General features: G+C 45.2%; 2 protein-coding genes across 2 annotated transcripts in view; both read left to right on the plus strand.

Annotated features, from left to right (window-relative positions):
- Positions 1–5,344: 5,344 nt before the first annotated feature.
- LOC120041650 (pentraxin-4-like) lies at positions 5,345–20,346 on the plus strand. Its single transcript, XM_038986517.1, has 5 exons — positions 5,345–5,482; positions 6,887–7,042; positions 7,300–7,413; positions 8,862–9,504; positions 19,694–20,346. Exons 1-5 carry the CDS (start codon positions 5,345–5,347, stop codon positions 20,344–20,346), a joined length of 1,704 nt encoding a protein of 567 aa, XP_038842445.1.
- A 1,363-nt stretch (positions 20,347–21,709) lies between these two features.
- The window catches only part of LOC120041665 (H(+)/Cl(-) exchange transporter 7-like), a 66,246-nt gene continuing 62,718 nt past the window's right edge, over positions 21,710–25,237 (plus strand). The window contains exon 1 of the mRNA XM_038986530.1: positions 21,710–21,920. Within this exon, the coding sequence (XP_038842458.1) occupies positions 21,810–21,920 (111 nt within the window). The 5' untranslated portion in view covers positions 21,710–21,809. The remainder of the gene's footprint in view (positions 21,921–25,237) is intronic.

Genomic DNA, 25,237 nt, shown 5'->3' on the forward strand with positions numbered 1-25,237 from the left:
TTAATTATGCAAAACTTTTTGGATGACTGTAATCTTCCTGCCCTGAACCAGGAAGATTCTAACTTCCTGAATAAGGAAATATCTCTTGAAGAAATTCGAGAAACAATCAAAACTCTAAAGAGTGGCAAGACCCCGGGCCCAGATGGATACCCTGGTGAATTCTATAAAACATTCAGCGACATGCTCTCTCCCTACCTGCACAAAATGTTGGTTCAGGCCAGAGAGGATGGAGCTCTCCCATCTACTTTGGAGGAAGCATTCATTACAGTTATACATAAGAAGGGTAAAGATCCGGAAGAGGTAGGGTCATACAGACCAATATCCCTCCTCAATACAGACCAAAAGATTTTAGCAAAAACCCTGGCTAACAGGCTTAGCACTTTAATTGGCAAACTGGTCCATTCGGACCAGACCGGCTTTATCCCGAACAGAAACTCATTCTTCAATCTCAGGCGCCTCTTCAACATTATGTATTCTCAGAGGTTACCAAACGTGGACCTTGCCGTTATATCTCTTGACGCCGAGAAGGCTTTTGACCAAGTTGAGTGGTCCTATCTATTCAAAGTCCTACAGAAATTTAATATTGGAGATGGGTTCATAAATTGGATCCAGCTTTTATATAGGAACCCCTGTGCGAGAATACTCACTAACCAATCATTGTCGCCCCGATTTAACCTCTACAGAGGGACAAGGCAGGGTTGTGCGCTGTCGCCTATGCTCTTCGCCCTAATCATTGAACCTCTCGCTCAGGCGATTAGATCTGATGCAGCAATACACGGCTATAATACTAAAGATACTCTAAATAAGATTTCCCTATACGCAGATGACATTCTCCTCTATGTAACAGAACCCCAAGCTAGTATTCCAGCTATTCTTGATGTGATTAATTTGTTTGGTACCTTCTCGGGATACAGAATAAATTGGAACAAGAGTGAATTAATGCCCATACGGTTACAAAACACCTCCTGGCTAGAACATCTTCCAGTTAAGTTATCTTCAGAAAAATTTACCTATCTAGGAATTGTAGTTACCAAACAATACTCCTTACTATTTAAAGAGAATTTCCCCTCGCTGATGCAAAAACTAAAGACAAACATACAATTTTGGAGAACTCTCCCAATTTCTCTGCTCGGAAGAATTAATGCCATTAAAATGGTCTTCCTCCCACAACTGCTCTACCTATACCAGAACATCCCAGTATTCATACCTAAATCCTTTCATAAACAACTGGACTCAATTATCAATCCTTTCATCTGGGATTATAAAACACACAGGATAGGTAAAAAACACCTCTGCAAATCCAAGATGGAAGGAGGATTGTCTCTCCCAAATTTTATATTTTATTATTGGGCCGCTAACCTCCGTGCGGTTACGTTTTTGCTGGATGACGCACGTCCGTCACCCAGCTGGCTTAGTATGGAGCGGGAGGAGTGTCACCCCTTCTCTATTGGTGCTGTGATTTTGTCGCCTGTCAATCTGGAGAGGTCACTTTATCGTAACAATCCTATTATACATTGCACAGTCCGAATCTGGAAGCAAATTAAAACCCACTTTGAGCTTAGACCAATGTCATTCATGCTCCCTGTTGCCAGGAACCCCTCCTTTGCCCCCTCCAACCTTGATAACACCTTTGAGCAATGGGGAGAGTTGGGGATAAGTACCATAGGGGATTTATATATAGAAGGGACCTTTGCTTCCTTTGAGTTGCTGAGGGAAACTTATAATCTTCCCAGAAGTAACTTTTTCAGATACCTACAAATCAGAGACTATGTTAGGAAACACCTCCCAACATTTGGGAACGCTAAGCCTTCCATGTTTGACGGATGCATAAAAACATCCCCCACCTCAGACAAACTGATATCTCGTTTATATGATTCTTTTCAATCGGTTAGCACACCCTCTACAGATGCCATTAAGGCAAAATGGGAGGAAGAACTAGGGACTGACATTTCGATGGCAGACTGGGAAGATAGCTTGGAGTATATCCACACCTGCTCCATTAACTCCAGACATCGGCTCATACAATTCAAGGTATTACACAGATTACACTATTCCAAAACCAAACTGCATAGGATATTTCCTGATACATCCCCTATGTGTGATAAATGTCAGGCTGCACAGGGTACACTTCTCCACTGCTTTGCCCTATGCTCTAGCTTGTATGGTTACTGGTGTGGAATTTTTAGGATCCTCTCTGAAGTTCTGGAGACTTCAATTGACCCAGACCCGCTTCTGATAATCCTGGGAGTGTCTGATTCCCTAATCGGATTAACCAACCCCCAAAAACAACTCATCTCTTACAGTCTCATTTCGGCAAAAAAACTAATCTTGTTGTTCTGGAAAAAGAGGGAAGCGCCCACTACCAAATTATGGCTCAGCGAATTGGCAAACACTGTACACTTAGAAAGGATTAGATATATTCTGAACAATAAATTATCAACATTTGATCAGATCTGGCAGCCTTTCCTCTCTTACTTGGACCATTCGGCGCTGTGAATTTGTACTTTTTAACGCACTCTCCATTGTAATATTTTAATCCACCTCTGGGCAGCACGTGCTGGCACCGCCACCCGAGCAGTGGGGAGGGGAATAAGGGGAAGGGATAAAGGGGGGGAGGGATAAAGGGGGGGAATAAGGGGGGGGTGACACCCACCCCCTTTCTTTCTACCTGTCCTTGTTTTGTATGTCTTGTTTTGTAATAATTGTTTTGTACCCAGAACTCTGGATCTTTTTATTTCTGTCTGCTCTTTTATGTTTAGTTAAAAATTGTATACCTGCCTTTCATACCTATACACCATTCCTGTGTGTGTTCAATAAAAAATATTTGAACGAAAGAAATGCCACCCCACACCATGACTGACCCACCGCCAAACCGGTCATGCTGGAGGATGTTGCAGGCAGCAGAACATTCTCCACGGCGTCTCCAGACTCTGTCACGTCTGTCACATGTGCTCATGTGCTCAGTGTGAACCTGCTTTCATCTGTGAAGAGCACAGGGCGCCAGTGGCGAATTTGCCAATCTTGGTGTTCTCTGGCAAATGCCAAACGTCCTGCACGGTGTTGGGCTGTAAGCACAACCCCCACCTGTGGACGTCGGGCCCTCATACCACCCTCATGGAGTCTGTTTCTGACCGTTTGAGCAGACACATGCACATTTGTGGCCTGCTGGAGGTCATTTTGCAGGGCTCTGGCAGTGCTCGTCCTTGCACAAAGGCGGAGGTAGCGGTCCTGCTGCTGGGTTGTTGCCCTCCTACGGCCTCCTCCACGTCTCCTGATGTACTGGCCTGTCTCCTGGTAGCGCCTCCATGCTCTGGACACTACGCTGACAGACACAGCAAACCTTTTTGCCACAGCTCGCATTGATGTGCCATCCTGGATGAACTGCACTACCTGAGCCACTTGTGTGGGTTGTAGACTCCGTCTCATGCTACTACTAGAGTGAAAGCACCGCCAGCATTCAAAAGTGACCAAAACATCAGCCAGGAAGCATAGGAACTGAGAAGTGGTCTGTGGTCACCACCTGCAGAACCATTCCTTTATTGGGGGTGTCTTGCTAATTGCCTATAATTTCCACCTTTTGTCTATTCCATTTGCACAACAGCATGTGAAATTTATTGTCAATCAGTGTTGCTTCCAAAGTGGACAGTTTGATTTCACAGAAGTGTGATTGACTTGGAGTTACATTGTGTTGTTTAAGTGTTCCCTTTATTTTTTTGAGCAGTGTATATCCATACAACTACAGCCCCCTGACTAATATATATCTATACAACTACAGCCACCTGACTAATATATATCTATACAACTACAGCCATCTGACTAATATATATCTATACAACTACAGCCACCTGACTAATATATATCTATACAACTACAGCCCCCTGACTAATATATATCTATACAACTACAGCCATCTGACTAATATATATCTATACAACTACAGGCACCTGACTAATATATATCTATACAACTACAGTCACCTGACTAATATATATCTATACAACTACAGCCACCTGACTAATATATATCTATACAACTACAGCCACCTGACTAATATATATCTATACAACTACAGCCACCTGACTAATATATATCTATACAACTACAGCCACCTGACTAATATATATCTATACAACTACAGCCATCTGACTAATATATATCTATACAACTACAGCCACCTGACTAATATATATCTATACAACTACAGCCATCTGACTAATATATATCTATACAACTACAGCCCCCTGACTAATATATATCTACACAACTACAGCCACCTGACTAATATATATCCATACAACTACAGCCACCTGACTAATATATATCTATACAACTACAGCCACCTGACTAATATATATCTATACAACTACAGCCACCTGACTAATATATATCTATACAACTACAGCCACCTGACTAATATATATCTATACAACTACAGCCCCCTGACTAATATATATATATACAACTACAGCCACCTGACTAATATATATCTATACAACTACAGCCACCTGACTAATATATATCTATACAACTACAGCCATCTGACTAATATATATCTATACAACTACAGCCACCTGACTAATATATATCTATACAACTACAGCCACCTGACTAATATATATCTATACAACTACAGCCACCTGACTAATATATATCTATACAACTACAGCCACCTGACTAATATATATCTATACAACTACAGCCACCTGACTAATATATATCTATACAACTACAGCCACCTGACTAATATATATCTATACAACTACAGCCATCTGACTAATATATATCTATACAACTACAGCCCCCTGACTAATATATATATATACAACTACAGCCACCTGACTAATATATATCTATACAACTACAGCCAGCTGACTAATATATATCTATACAACTACAGCCAGCTGACTACACTGCAAAAAGAGACAATCTGACCTAGATTTGTAAAATACAATATTTTTAGTACTTAATACTTTTGTTGTTTTGAGTTTATTTCACTTACGTATTTGTTAATAGTGTTTGTATTCATGTGTGTGTGTGTTTGTGTGTATGTGTGTGTGTGTGTTTGTGTGTGTGTGTGTGTGAGAGAGAGGTCTCTGGTAAAGTCATTATGTTCTGACTCTGTTTCCCTGCCAGTGGATGCATTGTGGGAAAAAAACAGATGTGTGTGTGTATCAGTGTGGTGCGTTCGTGTGTGTGTGAGGGGGCTTCCCATTCCTGCACTGCCCCATCCCTCTTCTCTCTCCTTTACCTCTATTAGTTAGCCTCGGTAGCTCTCAGAGCTAACAACCTCCGCACCTCTAGACACCCAGACCCCGGCGCTGCCCTAACCCAGCCACGCTGCACTATGACCAGCCTCAGAGCCGGACGGAGGGTCCTGGCCCTGGTTCTCCTGGTTGTCCTCCAGCTTCAGGCCTGTAGGGGACAGGGTGCTGCTGAGCTCAGGAAGCCCATCTACCAGAGACTCAGACGACTTGACGATCAGGTCAGTGTGTATGTTTTGCATGTGTATCTGTGTGTGTCTGTGTGAGTGTGTTTGTGTATAAGTCTGTTCATGTGTGTGTCGCCCTTGATGTGTTATTGTTTTATTACAAGAAAATTCAAAAATTACAACTTTATTATCCATAAGTAGGATACACTACATGACCAAAGTATGTGGACACCTGATCGTCCAACATCTCATTCCAAAATCATGGGCATAAATATGGAGTTGTTCCCCCTTTGCTGCTATAACAGCCTCCACTCTTCTGGGAAGGCTTTCCACTAGATGTTGGAACATTTCTGCGGGGACTTGCTTCCTTTCAGCAACAAGAGAATTAGGGAGGTCGTGCACTGATGTTGGGTGATTAGGCCTGGCTTGCAGTCTGTATTCCAATTCATCCCAAAGGTGTTTGATGGGGTTGAGGTCAGGGCTCTGTGCAGGCCAGTCATGTTCTTCCGCACCGATCTCGACAAACCATTTATGTATGGACCTTGCTTTGTGCACGGGGACTTTGTCATGCTGAAACAGGAAAGGGCCTACCCCAAACTGTTGCCACAAAGTTGGAAGCACAGAATCGTCTAGAATATAATTTTATGCTGTAGCATTAAGATTTCTCTTCACTAGAACTAAGGGTTCGAGCCGGATCCATGAAAAACAGCCCCAGACCATTATTCCTCCTCCACCAAACTTTACAGTTGAGACTATGCATTGGGGCAGGTAGAGTTCTCCTGGCATTCGCCAAACCCAGATTCGTCCGTCGGACTGCCAGATGGTGAAGCGTGATTCATCACTCCAGAGAACGCGTTTCCACTGCTCCAGAGTTCAATGGCGGTGAGCTTTACACCACTCCAGACGACGCTTGGCACTGTGCACATGGTGATCTTAGATAAGTATGCGGCTGCTTGACCACGGAAACCCATTTCATGAAGATCCCGACGAACAGTTCTTGTGCCGATGTTGCTTCCAGAGGTAGTTTGGAACTCGGTAGTGAGTGTTAAAACCAATGACAAATGATTTTTACGCTCTTCACCACTCAGCGGTCCTGTTCTGTGAGCTTGTGTGGTCTACCACATCGCGGCTGAGCCGTTGTTGCTCCTAGACGTTTCCACTTCACAATAACAGCACTTACAGTTGACCGCGGAAGCTCTAGCAGGGCAGAAATTTGACGAACTGACTTGCTGGGAAGGTGGCATCCTATGACGGTGCCACGTTGGAAGTCACAGCTTTTCAGTAAGGCCATTCTACTGCCAATGTTTGTCTATGGAGATTGCATGGCGGTGTGCTCAATGTCAGCAACGGGTGAAGCTGAAGTAGCCGAATCCACTCATTTGAATTGGTTTCCACGTACTGCTGTATATATAGTGTGTGTGTAAGGTCTTGAGATTATGTTGTGTGTTTGTTTCTCAGTTCCGTCGATTCCAGGAACAGACCCTGAGCCGGTTAGACCTTCTGTCCCATATGTCTAATGGGTCGACCTCCCTAGAGGTCAGAGTTCAGACCCTGTCTGACCAACACAGAAACCTCACCCAGGAACTCACACAACTCAGAGACACCACCACACAGGTTACTGTTTATATCATTTTAGTTATATTATTATTATTGTAATATTATGTTATATTTACATGTATGTTATGTATTATGTTATATTTTATATTAAAATGTATAAATACGTATGTATATTTATGTTATATTATTACGTAAAAATGATTGTTATGGTTATATTTCGTTAATAATTTGGGCCCTGTCATTGTTTTATCTTGTTTCCGTCCTGTTTTGTTTTTGTGGGGGGAAACATATAAAATATCTTACCAAAAAAACAGGAGCTGGACGGCCTGAAAGACCGGAGCAGTAAACTACAGAAGAAGAACAAGAGGATGGAGGGAAGATTGGCCTCGCTGGAGAGAGGACTGAGAGAGAGACACAGACAAGGACAGGTACTCCAAACAACAGACAGGGGCAGGTACTCTAAGCAACAACAGACATGGACAGGTACTCTAAGCAACAACAGACAAGGACAGGTACTCTAAGCAACAACAGACAGGGACAGGTACTCTAAGCAACAACAGACAGGGACAGGTACTCTAAGCAACAACAGACAGGGACAGGTACTCTAAGCAACAACAGACAGGGACAGGTACTCTAAGCAACAACAGACAGGGACAGGTACTCTAAGCAACAACAGACAGGGACAGGTACTCTAAGCAACAACAGACAGGGACAGGTACTCTCAGCAACAACAGACAGGGACAGGTACTCTAAGCAACAACAGACAGGGACAGGTACTCTAAGCAACAACAGACATGGACAGGTACTCTAAGCAACAACAGACAGGGACAGGTACTCTAAGCAACAACAGACAGGGACAGGTACTCTAAGCAACAACAGACAGGGACAGGTACTCTAAGCAACAACAGACAGGGACAGGTACTCTAAGCAACAACAGACAGGGACAGGTACTCTAAGCAACAACAGACAGGGACAGGTACTCTAAGCAACAACAGACATGGACAGGTACTCTAAGCAACAACAGACATGGACAGGTACTCTAAGCAACAACAGACAGGGACAGGTACTCTAAGCAACAACAGACATGGACAGGTACTCTAAGCAACAACAGACATGGACAGGTACTCTAAGCAACAACAGACATGGACAGGTACTCTAAGCAACAACAGACAGGGACAGGTACTCTAAGCAACAACAGACATGGACAGGTACTCTAAGCAACAACAGACATGGACAGGTACTCTAAGCAACAACAGACAGGGACAGGTACTCTAAGCAACAAGAGACAGGGACAGTTTGGGAAACACTGAGGCATGGCTACAGTCCTGGGGCCTCCCTGGCTACAGCCCTGGCTACAGCCCTGGCTACAGTCCTGGCTACAGTCCTGGCTACAGCCCTGGCTACAGTCCTGGCTACAGCCCTGGCTACAGTCCTGGCTACAGTCCTGGCTACAGCCCTGGCTACAGTCCTGGCTACAGCCCTGGATACAGTCCTGGCTACAGTCCTGGGGCCTTCCTGGCTGCACATTTTAGTTTTTGCTCTCGCACTTCACAGCTGATTCAAAGTTGGTTATTTGGTTATTGGTGTAGTGCTAGGGCAAAAACCAAAACGTGCACCCAATGAGGTTCCCAGGATCGAGTTTGGATGACCCTGCCCAGATAAAAATGTCTCACTCTTCCCTATAGTGAATAATATAATGCCAATTAGCCAAATGTGGTGGCTAGAATCTGTTCTGCTATAACTCTCCTCTCCTCTCCTCTCCTCTCCTCTCCTCTCCTCTCCTCTCCTCTCCTCTCCTCTCCTCTCCTCTCCTCTCCTCTCCTCTCCTCTCCTCTCCTCTCCTCTCCTCTCCTCTCCTCTCCTCTCCTCTCCACAGGGCAGCAGGCAGACCCAGAGACTAAGTCAGGAGCAGGGAGAGTCTCATTCCAGCCTCACCCTGGAGCTCCACAGCCAGGAGGAGCGTCTCGACTCCCTGGAGGCCCAGCGAGAGGAGCTTCTGGTCGGGCTGAGAGGTCTCCAGGAGTCCCTGAGGGAGCAGGATCTCCGGATGAGCCGGCTGGAAGGGAGGCTGGGGGAACTTTTACAGGGGAATGTAGTCTCTTCCAGGGGATCAGAGAGGACAGGAGACCCCCTCACCTCCAACCTCACCCCCCAGGACACAGCACCCCCACGGAGGACCCAGGCCTCCAGAGGACAGAGCCCAAGACAGGACACCCAGACCCAGCCCGGACACACCCAGACATATTACCAGCCCCAGACCCAGCCCGGACACACCCAGACATATTACCAGCCCCAGCCTCAGCCCTACTCTCAGCCCCATCTCCATCTCCAACCCCAGCCCAAACCCCATCCCCATCCCCAACCCAAACCCCAACCCCATTCCCAGCCAAAACACACCAAAGACAGGAGGATGAGGACAAGACTACAGCCTCCACCTACCCACCCCACACAGCCTCCTTCTCAGTCCCAGGAAGAGAGGAAGAGACTGGGGGAGAGAGGACAGGAAAGCCCCCGGCCTGGTCATCCTCAACAGGGGCCAAAACCACAGTCTGTGGAGGAGACGAGAGAGGAGGGAGAGATGGAGAGGAGGAGGGAGGACGAGATGTGGAGGAGGAGTGAAGTGAAGCGGACAGAGAGGAGGAGGGGAGAGGAAGAGCGGACAGAGAGGAGGAGGGGAGAGGAAGAGCGGACAGAGAGGAGGAGGGGAGAGGAAGAGCGGACAGAGAGGAGGAGGGGAGAGGAAGAGCGGACAGAGAGGAGGAGGGGAGAGGAAGAGCGGACAGAGAGGAGGAGGGGAGAGGAAGAGCGGACCGAGAGGAGGGAGGGAGAGGAGGAAGAGGAGGAGATGAAAGGAGAGGAATCACAAATCCAGAACCTTCTCCAGCTTCCAGTGAGACATAAGATCCCTCTGCAGCACATCCCCAGGAGAGAAGCCACCAGTAAGTAACTTCAGATCAACCTCTGTCAGGTGGCAATAACAGGAGAGCAAAACTCCAGGAACTTTACCAGAATTCCCAGGTTTTCCATCATTTCTGGTTGAAAGATTCCAGGTGTCCTGCTGGTTCCATTGTGGTTCCAGGAATCTTCAAACTGTGATTTCTGGAAACCCTCTGTCAGCAACACAACACAGCATCCAGTGATGTCATGCCAATTAAAGAACTGTAAAATAGAGAGGTGTAATGTGCTGTGACATCACATAGTATTCCATAGAGAGGTGTAATGTGGTGTGACATCACATAGTATCCCATAGAGAGGTGTAATGTGGTGTGACATTACATAGTATCCCATAGAGAGGTGTAATGTGGTGTGACATCACATAGTATCCCGTAATGAGGTGTAATGTGGTGTGACATCACATAGTATCCCGTAATGAGGTGTAATGTGGTGTGACATCACATAGTATCCCATAGAGAGGTGTAATGTGGTGTGACATCACATAGTATCCCATAGAGAGGTGTAATGTGGTGTGACATTACATAGTATCCCCTAATGAGGTGTAATGTGGTGTGACATTACATAGTATCCCATAATGAGGTGTAATGTGGTGTGACATTACATAGTATCCCATAGAGAGGTGTAATGTGGTGTGACATTACATAGCATCCCAAAGAATAGTTAGACATTTTTGCAAACAAAAAACAGAAATTTACACATTTAAATAAGTATTCAGACCCTTAACTCAGTACTTGTTGAAGCACCTTTGACAGCGATTACAGCCTCGAGTCTTCTTGCGTATGACGCTACAAGTTTGGCACACCTGTATTTGGGGAGTTTCTCCCATTCTTCTCTGCAGATCCTCTCAAGCTCTGTCAGGTTGGATGGGGAGCGTCGCTACACAGCTATTTTCACGTCTCTCCAGAGATGTTCGATCGGGTTCAAGTCCGGGCTCTGGCTGGGCCACTCAAGGACATTCAGAGAGACTTGTCCCGAAGCCACTCCTGCATTGTATTGGCTCTGTGCTTAGGGTCATTGTCCTGTTGGAAGGTGAACCTTCGCCCCAGTCTGCGGTCCTGAGTGCCCTGGAGCAGGTTTTCATCATGGATCTCTGTGTACTTTGCTCCGTTCACCTTTCCCTCGATCTTGACTAGTCTCCCAGTCCCTGCCGCTGAAAATCATCCCCACAGCATAGGGATGATGCCAGGTTTCCTCCAGACGTGACGCTTGGCATTCAGGCCAAAGAGTTCAATCTTGGTTTCATCAGACCAGAGAATCTTGTTTCTCATGGTCTGAGAGTCTTTAGGTGCTTTTTGACAAACTCCCAGCGGGCTGTCATGTGCCTTTTACTGAGGAGTGGCTTCTGTCTGGCCACTCTACCATAATGGCCTGATTGGTGGAGTGCTGCAGAGATGGCTGTCCTTCTGGAAGGTTCTCCCATCTCCACAGAGGAACTCTGGAGCTCTGTCAGAGTGACCATCGGGTTCTTGGTCACCTCCCTGACCAAGGCCCCTCTCCCACGATTGCTCAGTTTGGCTGGGTGGCTAGCTCTAGGAAGAGTCTTGGTGGTTCCAAACTTCTTCCATTTAAGAATGATGGAGGCCACTGTGTTCTTGGGGACCTTCAATGCTGCAGAAATGTTTTGGTACCCTTCCCCCCCAGATCTGTGCCTCAACACAATCCTGTCTCGGAGCTCTATGGACAATTCCTTCAACCTCATGGCTTGGGTTTTTGCTCTGACATGTACTGTCAACTGTAGGACCTTATATAGACAGGTGTGTGCCTTTCCAAATCATGTCCATTCAATAGAATGTACCACAGGTGGACTCCAATCAAGTTGTAGAAACATCTCAAGGATGATCAATGTAAACAGGATGACCTGACCTCAATTTCGAGTCTCATAGCAAAGGGTCTGAATTCTTATTGTCACGCTGGTATGATGGAATGGGAGACAGGCGCAGGAACGTGTAATAGGTTTTTTATGATACCCAAATTACAGCGTGCCATGTAAAGGCATGGGGACGAAGACCAAACAAACACATATACCAAACACTGTGTTGAAACCCAAACAAAAGAGAGAGGAGTACCTCCAATAAATACACAGGACAAGACCCGTAACATACACACACAATGATACAACACGGGACGAGACCCGTAACATACACACACACACAATGATACAACACAGGACAAGACCCGTAACATACACACACAATGATACAACACAGGACGAGACCCGTAACATACACACACAATGATACAACACAGGACGAGACCCGTAACATACACACACAATGATACAACACAGGACGAGACCCGTAACATACACACACAATGATACAACACAGGACGAGACCCGTAACATACACACACAATGATACAACACGGGACGAGACCCGTAACATACACACACACACAATGATACAACACAGGACGAGACCCGTAACATACACACACACACAATGATACAACACGGGACGAGACCCGTAACATACACACACACACAATGATACAACACAGGACGAGACCCGTAACATACACACACACAATGATACAACACGGGACGAGACCCGTAACATACACACACACACAATGATACAACACGGGACGAGACCCGTAACATACACACACACACAATGATACAACACGGGACGAGACCCGTAACATACACACACACACAATGATACAACACAGGACGAGACCCGTAACATACACACACAATGATACAACACAGGACGAGACCCGTAACATACACACACACACAATGATACAACACGGGACGAGACCCGTAACATACACACACACACAATGATACAACACAGGACGAGACCCGTAACATACACACACAATGATACAACACAGGACGAGACCCGTAACATACACACACACACAATGATACAACACGGGACGAGACCCGTAACATACACACACACAATGATACAACACAGGACGAGACCCGTAACATACACACACAATGATACAACACAGGACGAGACCCGTAACATACACACACACAATGATACAACACAGGACGAGACCCGTAACATACACACACACACAATGATACAACACAGGACGAGACCCGTAACATACACACACACAATGATACAACACAGGACAAGACCCGTAACATACACACACACAATGATACAACACAGGACAAGACCCGTAACATACACACACACACAATGATACAACACGGGACGAGACCCGTAACATACACACACACAATGATACAACACGGGACGAGACCCGTAACATACACACACAATGATACAACACGGGACGAGACCCGTAACATACACACACAATGATACAACGCGGGACGAGACCCGTAACATACACACACACAATGATACAACACGGGACGAGACCCGTAACATACACACACACAATGATACAACACAGGACAAGACCCGTAACATACACACACACAATGATACAACACGGGACGAGACCCGTAACATACACACACACAATGATACAACACAGGACAAGACCCGTAACATACACACACACAATGATACAACACAGGACGAGACCCGTAACATACACACACACAATGATACAACACGGGACAAGACCCGTAATCATCTGTGCACAACACAAGTGGCACGAAAGCCTAAACAACACACACATTTACATTACATTTAAGTCATTTAGCAGACGCTCTTATCCAGAGCGACTTACAAATTGGTGCATTCACCTTATGATATCCAGTGGAACAACCACTTTACAATAGTGCATCTAACTCTTTTAAGGGGGGGGGGGGTTAGAAGGATTACTTTATCCTATCCTAGGTATTCCTTAAAGAGGTGGGGTTTCAGGTGTCTCCGGAAGGTGGTGATTGACTCCGCTGACCTGGCGTCGTGAGGGAGTTTGTTCCACCATTGGGGTGCCAGAGCAGCGAACAGTTTTGACTGGGCTGAGCGGGAACTGTACTTCCTCAGAGGTAGGGAGGCGAGCAGGCCAGAGGTGGATGAACGCAGTGCCCTTGTTTGGGTGTAGGGCCTGATCAGAGCCTGAAGGTACGGAGGTGCCGTTCCCCTCACAGCTCCGTAGGCAAGCACCATGGTCTTGTAGCGGATGCGAGCTTCAACTGGAAGCCAGTGGAGAGAGCGGAGGAGCGGGGTGACGTGAGAGAACTTGGGAAGGTTGAACACCAGACGGGCTGCGGCGTTCTGGATGAGTTGTAGGGGTTTAATGGCACAGGCAGGGAGCCCAGCCAACAGCGAGTTGCAGTAATCCAGACGGGAGATGACAAGTGCCTGGATTAGGACCTGCGCCGCTTCCTGTGTGAGGCAGGGTCGTACTCTGCGAATGTTGTAGAGCATGAACCTACAGGAACGGGTCACCGCCTTGATGTTAGTTGAGAACGACAGGGTGTTGTCCAGGATGACGCCAAGGTTCTTAGCACTCTGGGAGGAGGACACAATGGAGTTGTCAACCGTGATGGCGAGATCATGGAACGGGCAGTCCTTCCCCGGGAGGAAGAGCAGCTCCATCTTGCCGAGGTTCAGCTTGAGGTGGTGATCCGTCATCCACACTGATATGTCTGCCAGACATGCAGAGATGCGATTCGCCACCTGGTTATCAGAAGGGGGAAAGGAGAAGATTAATTGTGTGTCGTCTGCATAGCAATGATAGGAGAGACCATGTGAGGATATGACAGAGCCAAGTGACTTGGTGTATAGCGAGAATAGGAGAGGGCCTAGAACAGAGCCCTGGGGGACACCAGTGGTGAGAGCACGTGGTGCGGAGACAGATTCTCGCCACGCCACCTGGTAGGAGCGACCTGTCAGGTAGGACGCAATCCAAGCGTGGGCCGCGCCGGAGATGCCCAACTCGGAGAGGGTGGAGAGGAGGATCTGATGGTTCACAGTATCAAAGGCAGCCGATAGGTCTAGAAGGATGAGAGCAGAGGAGAGAGAGTTAGCTTTAGGTACTCACACGACCAACGGACATTGTAACAATAATGGACAAGACCATGGTGAACAAAGGGCACACTATACATTTACTAATCACTGGGAATAGGGAGCAGGTGTGCTTATTGACAGATCCGGAGGGATCCGTGACACTTATTTAAATAAGGTATTTCAGTTTTTTTTATAGATTTTTTATAGATTTGCAAACATTTCTAAAAACCTGTTTTCGCTTTGTCATTATGGGGTATTGTGTGTATATTGATGAGGAAAATAATGAATTGAATCGATTTTAGAATAAGGCCGTAACGTAACAAAATGTGGACAAAGTAAAGTGGGTCTGAATACTTTCATAATGCACTGTATGTGTTTTACATCCATAAACAACATCTGCTGAGCCACGAGAGACCAGAAAGACACACACATACACACACACACACACACACACACACACACACACACACACACACACACACACACACACACACACACACACACACACACACACACACACACACACACACACACCCACATCTGCTGAGCCACGAGAGACCAGAAAGACACACACACACACACTAACACGCACTCATCTGTTAAAGGCATTGTTGTGTGTTTCCATTCAATCTGGAGGGGAAGGGGAGTTGAACCATTAAATTTGCCTAATACCAAACTAGGTACACATCTTGGGACTTCAAGGTCCTCTACTCTCTAAATAGATAAACAGACAGTGGAGAGAAGGGGAGAGAAGGGGAGGGAGGGAGGGAGGGGGGGGAGGGAGGGAGGGAGGGAGGGAGGGAGAGAGAGAGAGAGAGAGAGAGAGAGAGAGAGAGAGAGAGAGAGAGTACGGTAGAGAGAGAAGGGGTGAGAGAGAGAGAGAGAGAGAGAGAGAGAGAGAGAGAGAGAGAGAGAGAGAGAGAGAGAGAGAGAGAGACAGAGAGAGAGAGAGAGAGAGAGAGAGAGAGAGAGACAGAGACAGAGACAGAGACAGAGAGACAGAGAGACAGAGAGAGAGAGAGAGAGAGAGAGAGAGAGAGAGAGAGAGACAGAGACAGAGACAGAGACAGAGACAGAGACAGAGACAGAGACAGAGACAGAGTTAAGTGTTGATAGATGCAGGAAACAGGATATAGTCTCAGTGAGTTTGGACCATCTGAGAGTTAAGAGTTATGTTCACATCTAAAGAATCCATATAACTCTATTGTTCACGTTGAATAACCTGAGATAAATAAACCCAGTTAGAGAAACACTATATTCTGTAAGTCTAGAAAGTTATACACGCTGCCTTGGCCAAGAAATTCAGATTCATCTCTACACATTGATCAGTCAGCTGGTTATAACAGCAGTCAGTTTGTGGTTGACAAGTTGATAATTGGCTGGCAGATTAAGTTCTCTTCAACCTTCCTATAGCCTGGGTACCAGTCTGTTTCCTTCCTATAGTCTAGGTACCAGTCTGTTTCTATAGCCTTCCCATAGCCTGGGTACCAGTGTGTTTTTCCTATAGCCTGGGTACCAGTCTGTTTCTATAGCCTTCCTATAGCCTGGCTACCAGTCTGTTTCTATAGCCTTCCTATAGCCTGGGTACCAGTGTGTTTTTCTATAGCCTGGGTACCAGTCTGTTTCTATAGCCTTCCTATAGCCTGGGTACCAGTGTGTTTTTCCTATAGCCTCCTCGTTTGCTGTTGTTGAATGCAGAAACAGTCTAAGACTGGGATTAGATGGTCCCACTCTGCTTTTAGCCGTTTGTCATCATGGCGTGTTTGACCTATAAAACATGACTGAGAATAAAGCTGTTACACTGACAGTCCTGTTCTCAGGCCAGATCCCCTATCCAGCCAGTCCTGTAGGGACCACCACCCTGGGCTACAGTAGACTTCAGGCTTCATGATTTACTGTCTGCTTTTACTACATTGTCCTGACCTGTGGATGTGAGGAGGAGGGAGAGAGAGAGAGGGAAGGAGAGGGAATGAGATAGAAAGAGAGAAATAGATCTGGGGATATGAGCAGGAGGATATGAGGGGATAGTCGTAACAGCAGGAGGTAAGAGGATATGAGGGGATAGTCGTAACAGCAGGAGGTAGGAGGATACGAGGGGATAGTCGTAACAGCAGGAGGTAGGAAGATATGAGGGGATAGTCGTAACAGCAGGAGGTAGGAAGATATGAGGGGATAGTCGTAACAGCAGGAGGTAGGAAGATACGAGGGGATAGTCGTAACAGCAGGAGGTAGGAAGATATGAGGGGATAGTCGTAACAGCAGGAGGTAGGAGGATATGGGGGGATAGTCGTAACAGCAGGAGGTAAGAGGATATGGGGGATAGTCGTAACAGCAGGAGGTAGGAAGATATGAGGGGATAGTCGTAACAGCAGGAGGTAGGAAGATATGAGGGGATAGTCGTAACAGCAGGAGGTAGGAAGATATGGGGGATAGTCGTAACAGCAGGAGGTAAGAGGATATGGGGGATAGTCGTAACAGCAGGAGGTATGAAGACATGAGGGGATAGTCATAAGAGCAGGAGGTAGGAGGATATGAGGGGATAGTCGTAACAGCAGGAGGTAGGAGGATATGAGGGATAGTCGTAACAGCAGGAGGTAGGAAGATATGAGGGGATAGTCGTAACAGCAGGAGGTAGGAAGATATGAGGGGATAGTCGTAACAGCAGGAGGTAGGAGGATATGAGGGATAGTCGTAACAGCAGGAGGTAGGAAGATATGAGGGGATAGTCGTAACAGCAGGAGGTAGGAAGATATGAGGGGATAGTCGTAACAGCAGGAGGTAAGAGGATATGAGGGATAGTCGTAACAGCAGGAGGTAGGAAGATATGAGGGGATAGTCGTAACAGCAGGAGGTAGGAGGATATGAGGGATAGTCGTAACAGCAGGAGGTAGGAGGATATGAGGGGATAGTCGTAACAGCAGGAGGTAGGAAGATACGAGGGGATAGTCGTAACAGCAGGAGGTAGGAAGATATGAGGGGATAGTCGTAACAGCAGGAGGTAGGAGGATATGGGGGGATAGTCGTAACAGCAGGAGGTAAGAGGATATGGGGGATAGTCGTAACAGCAGGAGGTAGGAAGATATGAGGGGATAGTCGTAACAGCAGGAGGTAGGAAGATATGAGGGGATAGTCGTAACAGCAGGAGGTAGGAAGATATGGGGGATAGTCGTAACAGCAGGAGGTAAGAGGATATGGGGGATAGTCGTAACAGCAGGAGGTATGAAGACATGAGGGGATAGTCATAAGAGCAGGAGGTAGGAGGATATGAGGGGATAGTCGTAACAGCAGGAGGTAGGAGGATATGAGGGATAGTCGTAACAGCAGGAGGTAGGAAGATATGAGGGGATAGTCGTAACAGCAGGAGGTAGGAAGATATGAGGGGATAGTCGTAACAGCAGGAGGTAGGAGGATATGAGGGATAGTCGTAACAGCAGGAGGTAGGAAGATATGAGGGGATAGTCGTAACAGCAGGAGGTAGGAAGATATGAGGGGATAGTCGTAACAGCAGGAGGTAAGAGGATATGAGGGATAGTCGTAACAGCAGGAGGTAGGAAGATATGAGGGGATAGTCGTAACAGCAGGAGGTAGGAGGATATGAGGGATAGTCGTAACAGCAGGAGGTAGGAGGATATCAAATGTATTTATAAAGCCCTTTTTACATCAGCAGATGTCGCAAAGTGCTGTACAGAAACCCTGCTGAAAACCCCAAACAGCAAGCAATGCAGATGTAGAAGCACGGTGGCTAAGAAAAACTCCCTAGAAAGTCAGGAACCTAGGAAGAAACCTAGAGAGGAACCAGGCTCTGAGGGGTGGCCAGTCCTCTTCTGGCTGTGCCGGGTGGAGAGTATAAGAGTACATGGCCATTAAAGCCAGATTGTTCTTCAAGATGTTCAAACGTTCATAGATGACCAGCAGGGTCAAATAATAACCCCAGTGGGGATCTGTATTCAAATAGTTTTACAAAGTAGTCAATTTTTGGGATCTGTTTTCAAATAGTTTTAAAAAGTAGCCATTTTTTGGGATCTGTATTAAAAAGTTTGAAAAATTTGTCATTTGCTGGGATCTGTATTCAAATAGTTTTAGTCCAATTGTTCCCTCTGAAAAGGAGTTATCCCAGGTCTGATGCCACAATGAGTAGTTAAAACTAGAGTTATCCCAGGTCTGATGCCACAATGAGTAGTTAAAACTAGAGTTATCCCAGGTCTGATGCCACAATGAGTAGTTAAAACTAGAGTTATCCCAGGTCTGATGCCACAATGAGTAGTTAAAACTAGAGTTATCCCAGGTCTGATGCCACAATGAGTAGTTAAAACTAGAGTTATCCCAGGTCTGATGCCACAATGAGTAGTTAAAACTAGAGTTATCCCAGGTCTGATGCCACAATGAGTAGTTAAAACTAGAGTTATCCCAGGTCTGATGCCACAACGAGTAGTTAAAACTAGAGTTATCCAGGTCTGATGCCACAATGAGTAGTTAAAACTAGAGTTATCCCAGGTCTGATGCCACAACGAGTAGTTAAAACTAGATTTATCCCTGGTCTGATGCCACAACGAGTAGTTAAAACTAGAGTTATCCAGGTCTGATGCCACAACGAGTAGTTAAAACTAGAGTTATCCCTGGTCTGATGCCACAATGAGTAGTTAAAACTAGAGTTATCCCAGGTCTGATGCCACAACGAGTAGTTATAACTAGAGTTATCCAGGTCTGATGCCACAACGAGTAGTTACAACTAGAGTTATCCCAGGTCTGATGCCACAACGAGTAGTTAAAACTAGAGTTATCCCAGGTCTGATTTGTTCCAGTGTTTTTTGTTCCAGTACTCACTGACTATCTTGTCTGTCTCTTTTCTCTCCTCCAGTCTGTAATGTGGATTCCATGCTCCTGTTCCCGTCAGCTTCCTCTGAGAACTACGTCACCTTCTCCCGGAGCTTCCCTGCTCTTCCAGAACTCTCTGTGTGCCTGTGGCTCCGTGTCGACGTCGGGTACGTAGGAACGCTCCTCTCTTACGCCACAGAAGACAACGACAACAAACTAGTCCTATACGGACGCAACTCCTCCTCCTCCTCCACCCCCAGCCGAGAAACCCTGGACTTCGTGGTGGGAGACCCTGCGTACCGTGAGCTCCCTGTGGTCTCTGTGCTGGACGGGCGCTGGCACCACCTCTGTGTCCTCTGGTCCTCTATCCAGGGACGATTCTGGCACTACACCGACCGGCGCCTGACCTCCGCAGGGTCACGGTTCAGGAAGGGTTACGAGGTGCCGGGAGGGGGGTTAGTGGTGCTGGGAGCAGAGCAGGACAGCCAGGGGGGAGGGTTTGATCCCACCGAGGGGTTCGTGGGGCGTCTGGCGGGGTTCACCGTGTGGGACCGGGTGTTGAGTCTTGGGGAGGTGACGGGAGTGGCTATGGGGAGGGGGATACCCCGGGGGGTGGTGCTCGAGTTGGGGGACGTTGACAGAGTTCATGGGGAGGTGCAGCAGGTAGCCTGCGAGTGCCTGGAACACTGTAGCTGAGACGTCTGATTCCAAACTGACCCTAACCGCTCGTCCCTCATCCCTCGTCCCTATAGGCACTCCTAGATCTACAGTGTGGTCCTTTAGGGCAGAGTGGGCTGGTTTTTACTCCTCTGTACTTGATTGATCAATTAAGGTAATTGATTTCCCCTCAACTGGTTGTCTAGGTCTTAATTGGGCGTTAATTAAAAGAAATAATAACAAATAACAACAACCAGCCTAGGGGTTGACTTGGGATTCAGCTGTCTAAATGTTTTAATATCATTCAATTAACTACCAGGGAGAATGAAGACCGGCAGAACTGCCCTTCAGACTTAATGTGGACCTATATTGAAAGAGGAACACTTCTCTAACCTTAAACAGTGCCACTGACACACTGTAAAATGAGCATGTGAATGAAAGCCATCAATTATTACTTAAAGCAATGTTGTTATATGGCTAAACAAAGACTCTTTCATATCATATATACAGTATATTGTTACCCAGCAACAGACAGAGAGAGAGAGACAGACTTAGACAGAGAGAGAGACAGACATACAGAGGCAGACAAAGGGACAGACAGAGAGACAGACAGACAGACAGACAGGGACAGACAGACAGAGAGAGGCAGATTGTTCAGATTGTTCTGTTATAAAGTCAACAGACTAGTGGCTAGTTGACCAACTGACATCTGATGTCGGTTATTATCATGCTAATAAATCAAGATTATGTCAGTTGGAACTGCTCTCCACTCTACTGGATATATAACAGTCATCATTCATGAGACAAATGATCCTTTATCTATAAACATTGATTCACTCAGTTCGTTTGTATTTGTTTGTATGGTTTTGTTATGCCTGGTTTTGTCAGTATATTATTTCACTTGAGAGGGAAAAGCATAGTTTTTTTTCTGTAGGCTACTTCAACTATTTCAATTTCCAAGGTCCTTGATGTAAGACTGCCACACATACCTAGATTATTCAATAAATAACCACCAACATGTAAACCATCAGTTCTTCATAAAATGACATCGATGTCATTGCCTGGCTCTTATGCTGTAAAATATTGGCAAAAATGCGTCTTCCTCTCTGTTTTTGGTCTCAGCTGTCAGTTAGAGAACTATAATTCCCAGAAATCCATGCGAACAACAGTTATGTTTGGCCCTGTGTGCCACCGGTAGAAAACATCACGAGTTCGCTTATGATTTTAGTCATGTGGAATATCTTAATTGTTCCCTCTTTACGTCCTCACTCATCTCTCCTTATCTCCTTTTCAAAACCCATTGGAGGAGATGGTCAGAGGGGCGGGACCTCTGGATTTCTCCTCCAATGGGTTTTCAGAAGGAGACGAGGAGAGAGGAAGCGAGGCGGAACTAATTGAGATCATCCCATAGGAAGCTAGAATGAGAGGTAGTTAACCAGACACAACTGCAAATTAAAAACAATCTCACTGATTGAGAGAGTGGAGAACTACCGCAAGTAAGCATGGCCAATATCACGAAGAAAGTGTCGTGGTCGAGCCGGGGTGACGAGTCCGGTGGCGGCGAGAGAACCCCACTTCTCAACGGCTCCGAAGAAGTCCGATACACCAGACAGGTAGGGCTAGCATGCTAGCTAGCTAAACTAGCGAACACAAGCCGAACTGTCTAACGTTGCCGCTATGTGCCAGCTAGGTATGCATGATGTTTTCTAAGAGTAAAACATTATCTTATGTTTTGCTATGAGATTAATGATTTAGTTAATTTGCAGTTCTGTAAAAAAAACGAGTGCCCCGCTTGTGGTTTGTTGCATGCAGGTGTTTGCAAATGCTGCTAACGACAACAAATGCAAACGTCACAGGATGGAGTTGGAGGATGCTTTTCAGACAAGCACGTTTTTAGAAGTTTAACAAATCTATGCCCATTTAACAATATGCCAAAGACTGGCAGACGTCAGAAAAATAGCTACAAAAAAATCGTAATCTTCAAACCAGAGTTTCAGAATAGAACCTAATATAATAACAAACACTGAACTCCGACTATTTTCATAACGTAACCAGGGAATCAGCCTTTAAGCCTGTAGATTCTGCTCATTGCGTCATTCACCACTTCCTATTAAGTTACACAGGCATTACGACTTGAGTTAGTACTGTTTAATACATGTTACGTAAATTACCCTGGCATTAAAGCAAACATGTTCACTTGAGTTAGTACAACTGACTTCTAGATGTTAATACATGTTACTTCAATTACACAGGAATTACACATGATAACTGAGCTGTTAGTATTACTGAGCTGTTAGATGTTAATACATGATAACTGAGCTGTTAGATGTTAATACATGATAACTGAGCTGTTAGTACTACTGACTGTTAGATGTTAATACATGATAACTGAGCTGTTAGTATTACTGACTGTTAGATGTTAATACATGCTAACTGAGCTGTTAGTATTACTGACTGTTAGATGTTAATACATGCTAACTGAGCTGTTAGTATTACTGACTGTTAGATGTTAATACATGATAACTGAGCTGTTAGTACTACTGACTGTTAGATGTTAATACATGATAACTGAGCTGTTAGTATTACTGACTGTTAGATGTTAATACATGATAACTGAGCTGTTAGTATTACTGACTGTTAATGTTAATACATGATAACTGAGCTGTTAGTATTACTGACTGTTAGATGTTAGTATTACTGACTGTTAGATGTTAATACATGATAACTGAGTTGTTAGTACTACTGACTGTTAGATGTTAATACATGATAACTGAGTTGTTAGTACTACTGACTGTTAGATGTTAATACATGATAACTGAGCTGTTAGATGTTAATACATGATAACTGAGCTGTTAGTACTACTGACTGTTAGATGTTAATACATGATAACTGAGCTGTTAGTACTACTGACTGTTAGATGTTAATACATGATAACTGAGCTGTTAGTATTACTGACTGTTAGATGTTAATACATGATAACTGAGCTGTTAGTATTACTGACTGTTAGATGTTAATACATGATAACTGGGCTGTTAGATGTTAATACATGATAACTGAGCTGTTAGTACTACTGACTGTTAGATGTTAATACATGATAACTGAGCTTTTAGTATTACTGACTGCCTAATACATGTTATGTAAATTCCACAGGAATTACACACATGTTAATTTGGCCAGTAAAACTGACTGCTAGCAACTATGCCTAAATGTTACATGTTAAGTTGAAGACACACAGACATACAGTTGAAGTCGGAATTTTACATACACCTTAGCCAAATACATTTAAACTCAGTTTTTCACAATTCCTGACATTTAATCCTAGTACAAATTCCCTGTCAGATCAGTTAGGATCACCACTTTATTTTAAGAATGTGAAATGTCAGAATAATAGTAGAGAGAATTATTCACCTCAGCTTTTATTTCTTTCATCACATTCCCAATGGGTCAGAAGTTTACATACACTCAAATAGTATTTGGTAGCATTGCCTTTAAATTGTTTAACTTGGGTCAAATGTTTCGGGTAGCCTTCCACAAGCTTCCCACAATAAGTTGGGTGAATTTTGGCCCATTCCTCCTGACAGAGCTGGTTTAACTGAGTCAGGTTTGTAGGCCTCCTTGCTCGCACACACTTTTTCAGTTCTGCCCACAAATTTTCTATGGGATTGAGGTCAGGGCTTTGTGATGGCCACTCCAATACCTTGACTTTGTTGTCCTTAATCCATTTTGCCACAACTTTGGAAGTATGCTTGGTGTTAATGTACATTTTGAAGACCCATTTGCGACCAAGCTTTAACTTCCTGACTGATGTCTTGAGATGTTGCTTCTATATATCCACATAATTTTCCTGCCTCATGATGCCATCTACTTTGTGAAGTGCACCAGTCCCTCCTGCAGCAAAGCACCCCCACAACATGATGCTGCCACCCCGTGCTTCACGGTTGGGATGGTGTTATCCGGTCTGCAAGCTTCCCCCTTTTTCCTCCAAACATAACAATGGTCATTATGGCCAAACAGTTCTATTTTTGTTTCATCAGACCAGAGGACATTTCTCCAAGGCACTGTATGTGTAAAACCGCAGTCTGGCTTTTTTTATGGCGGTTTTGGAGCAGTGGCTTCTTCCTTGCTGAGCGGCCTTTCAGGTTATGTCGATATAGGAATCGTTTTACTGTGGATATAGATACTTTTGTACCTGTTTCCTTCAGCATCTTCACAAGATCCTTTGCTGTTGTTCTGGGATTGATTTGTACTTTTCGCACCAAAGTAAGTTCATCTCTAGGAGACAGAACGCACCTCCTTCCTGAGTGGTATGACTGCTGTGTGGTCCCATGGTGTTTATACTTGCGTACTATTGCTTGTACAGATGAACATGGTACCTTCAGGTGTTTGGAAATTGCTCCCAAGGATGAACCAGACTTGCGGAGGTCTACCATTTTTTTTCTGAGGTCTTGGCTGATTTCTTTTTATTTTCCCATGATGTCAAGCTAAAAGGCACTGAGTTTGAAGGTAGGCCTTGAAATACATCCACAGGTACACTTCCAATTGACTCAAATTATGTCAATTAGCCTATCAGAAGCTTCTAAAGCCATGACATCATTTTCTTGAATTTTCCACGCTGTTTAAAGGCACAGTCAACTTAGTGTATGTAAACTTCTGACCCACTGGAATTGTGATACAGTGAAATAATCTGTCTGTAAACAATTGTTGAAAAAATAACTTGTGTCATGCACAAAGTAGATGTCCAAACCGACTTGACAAAACTATCGTTTGTTAACAAGTGGTTGAAAAACGAGTTTTAATGACTCCAACCTAAGTGTATGTAAACTTTCGACTTCAACCGTACTTTTTTCCACAGACATTACACATGTTAACTTAGTGATGCTAAATGTTAGCTAGGCCTACATGTTTACATTGAAGAAACATAGACAGATCT

Source organism: Salvelinus namaycush, unplaced genomic scaffold (genome assembly GCF_016432855.1).
Source record: "Salvelinus namaycush isolate Seneca unplaced genomic scaffold, SaNama_1.0 Scaffold5, whole genome shotgun sequence".
Taxonomy (NCBI): Eukaryota; Metazoa; Chordata; class Actinopteri; order Salmoniformes; family Salmonidae; genus Salvelinus; species Salvelinus namaycush.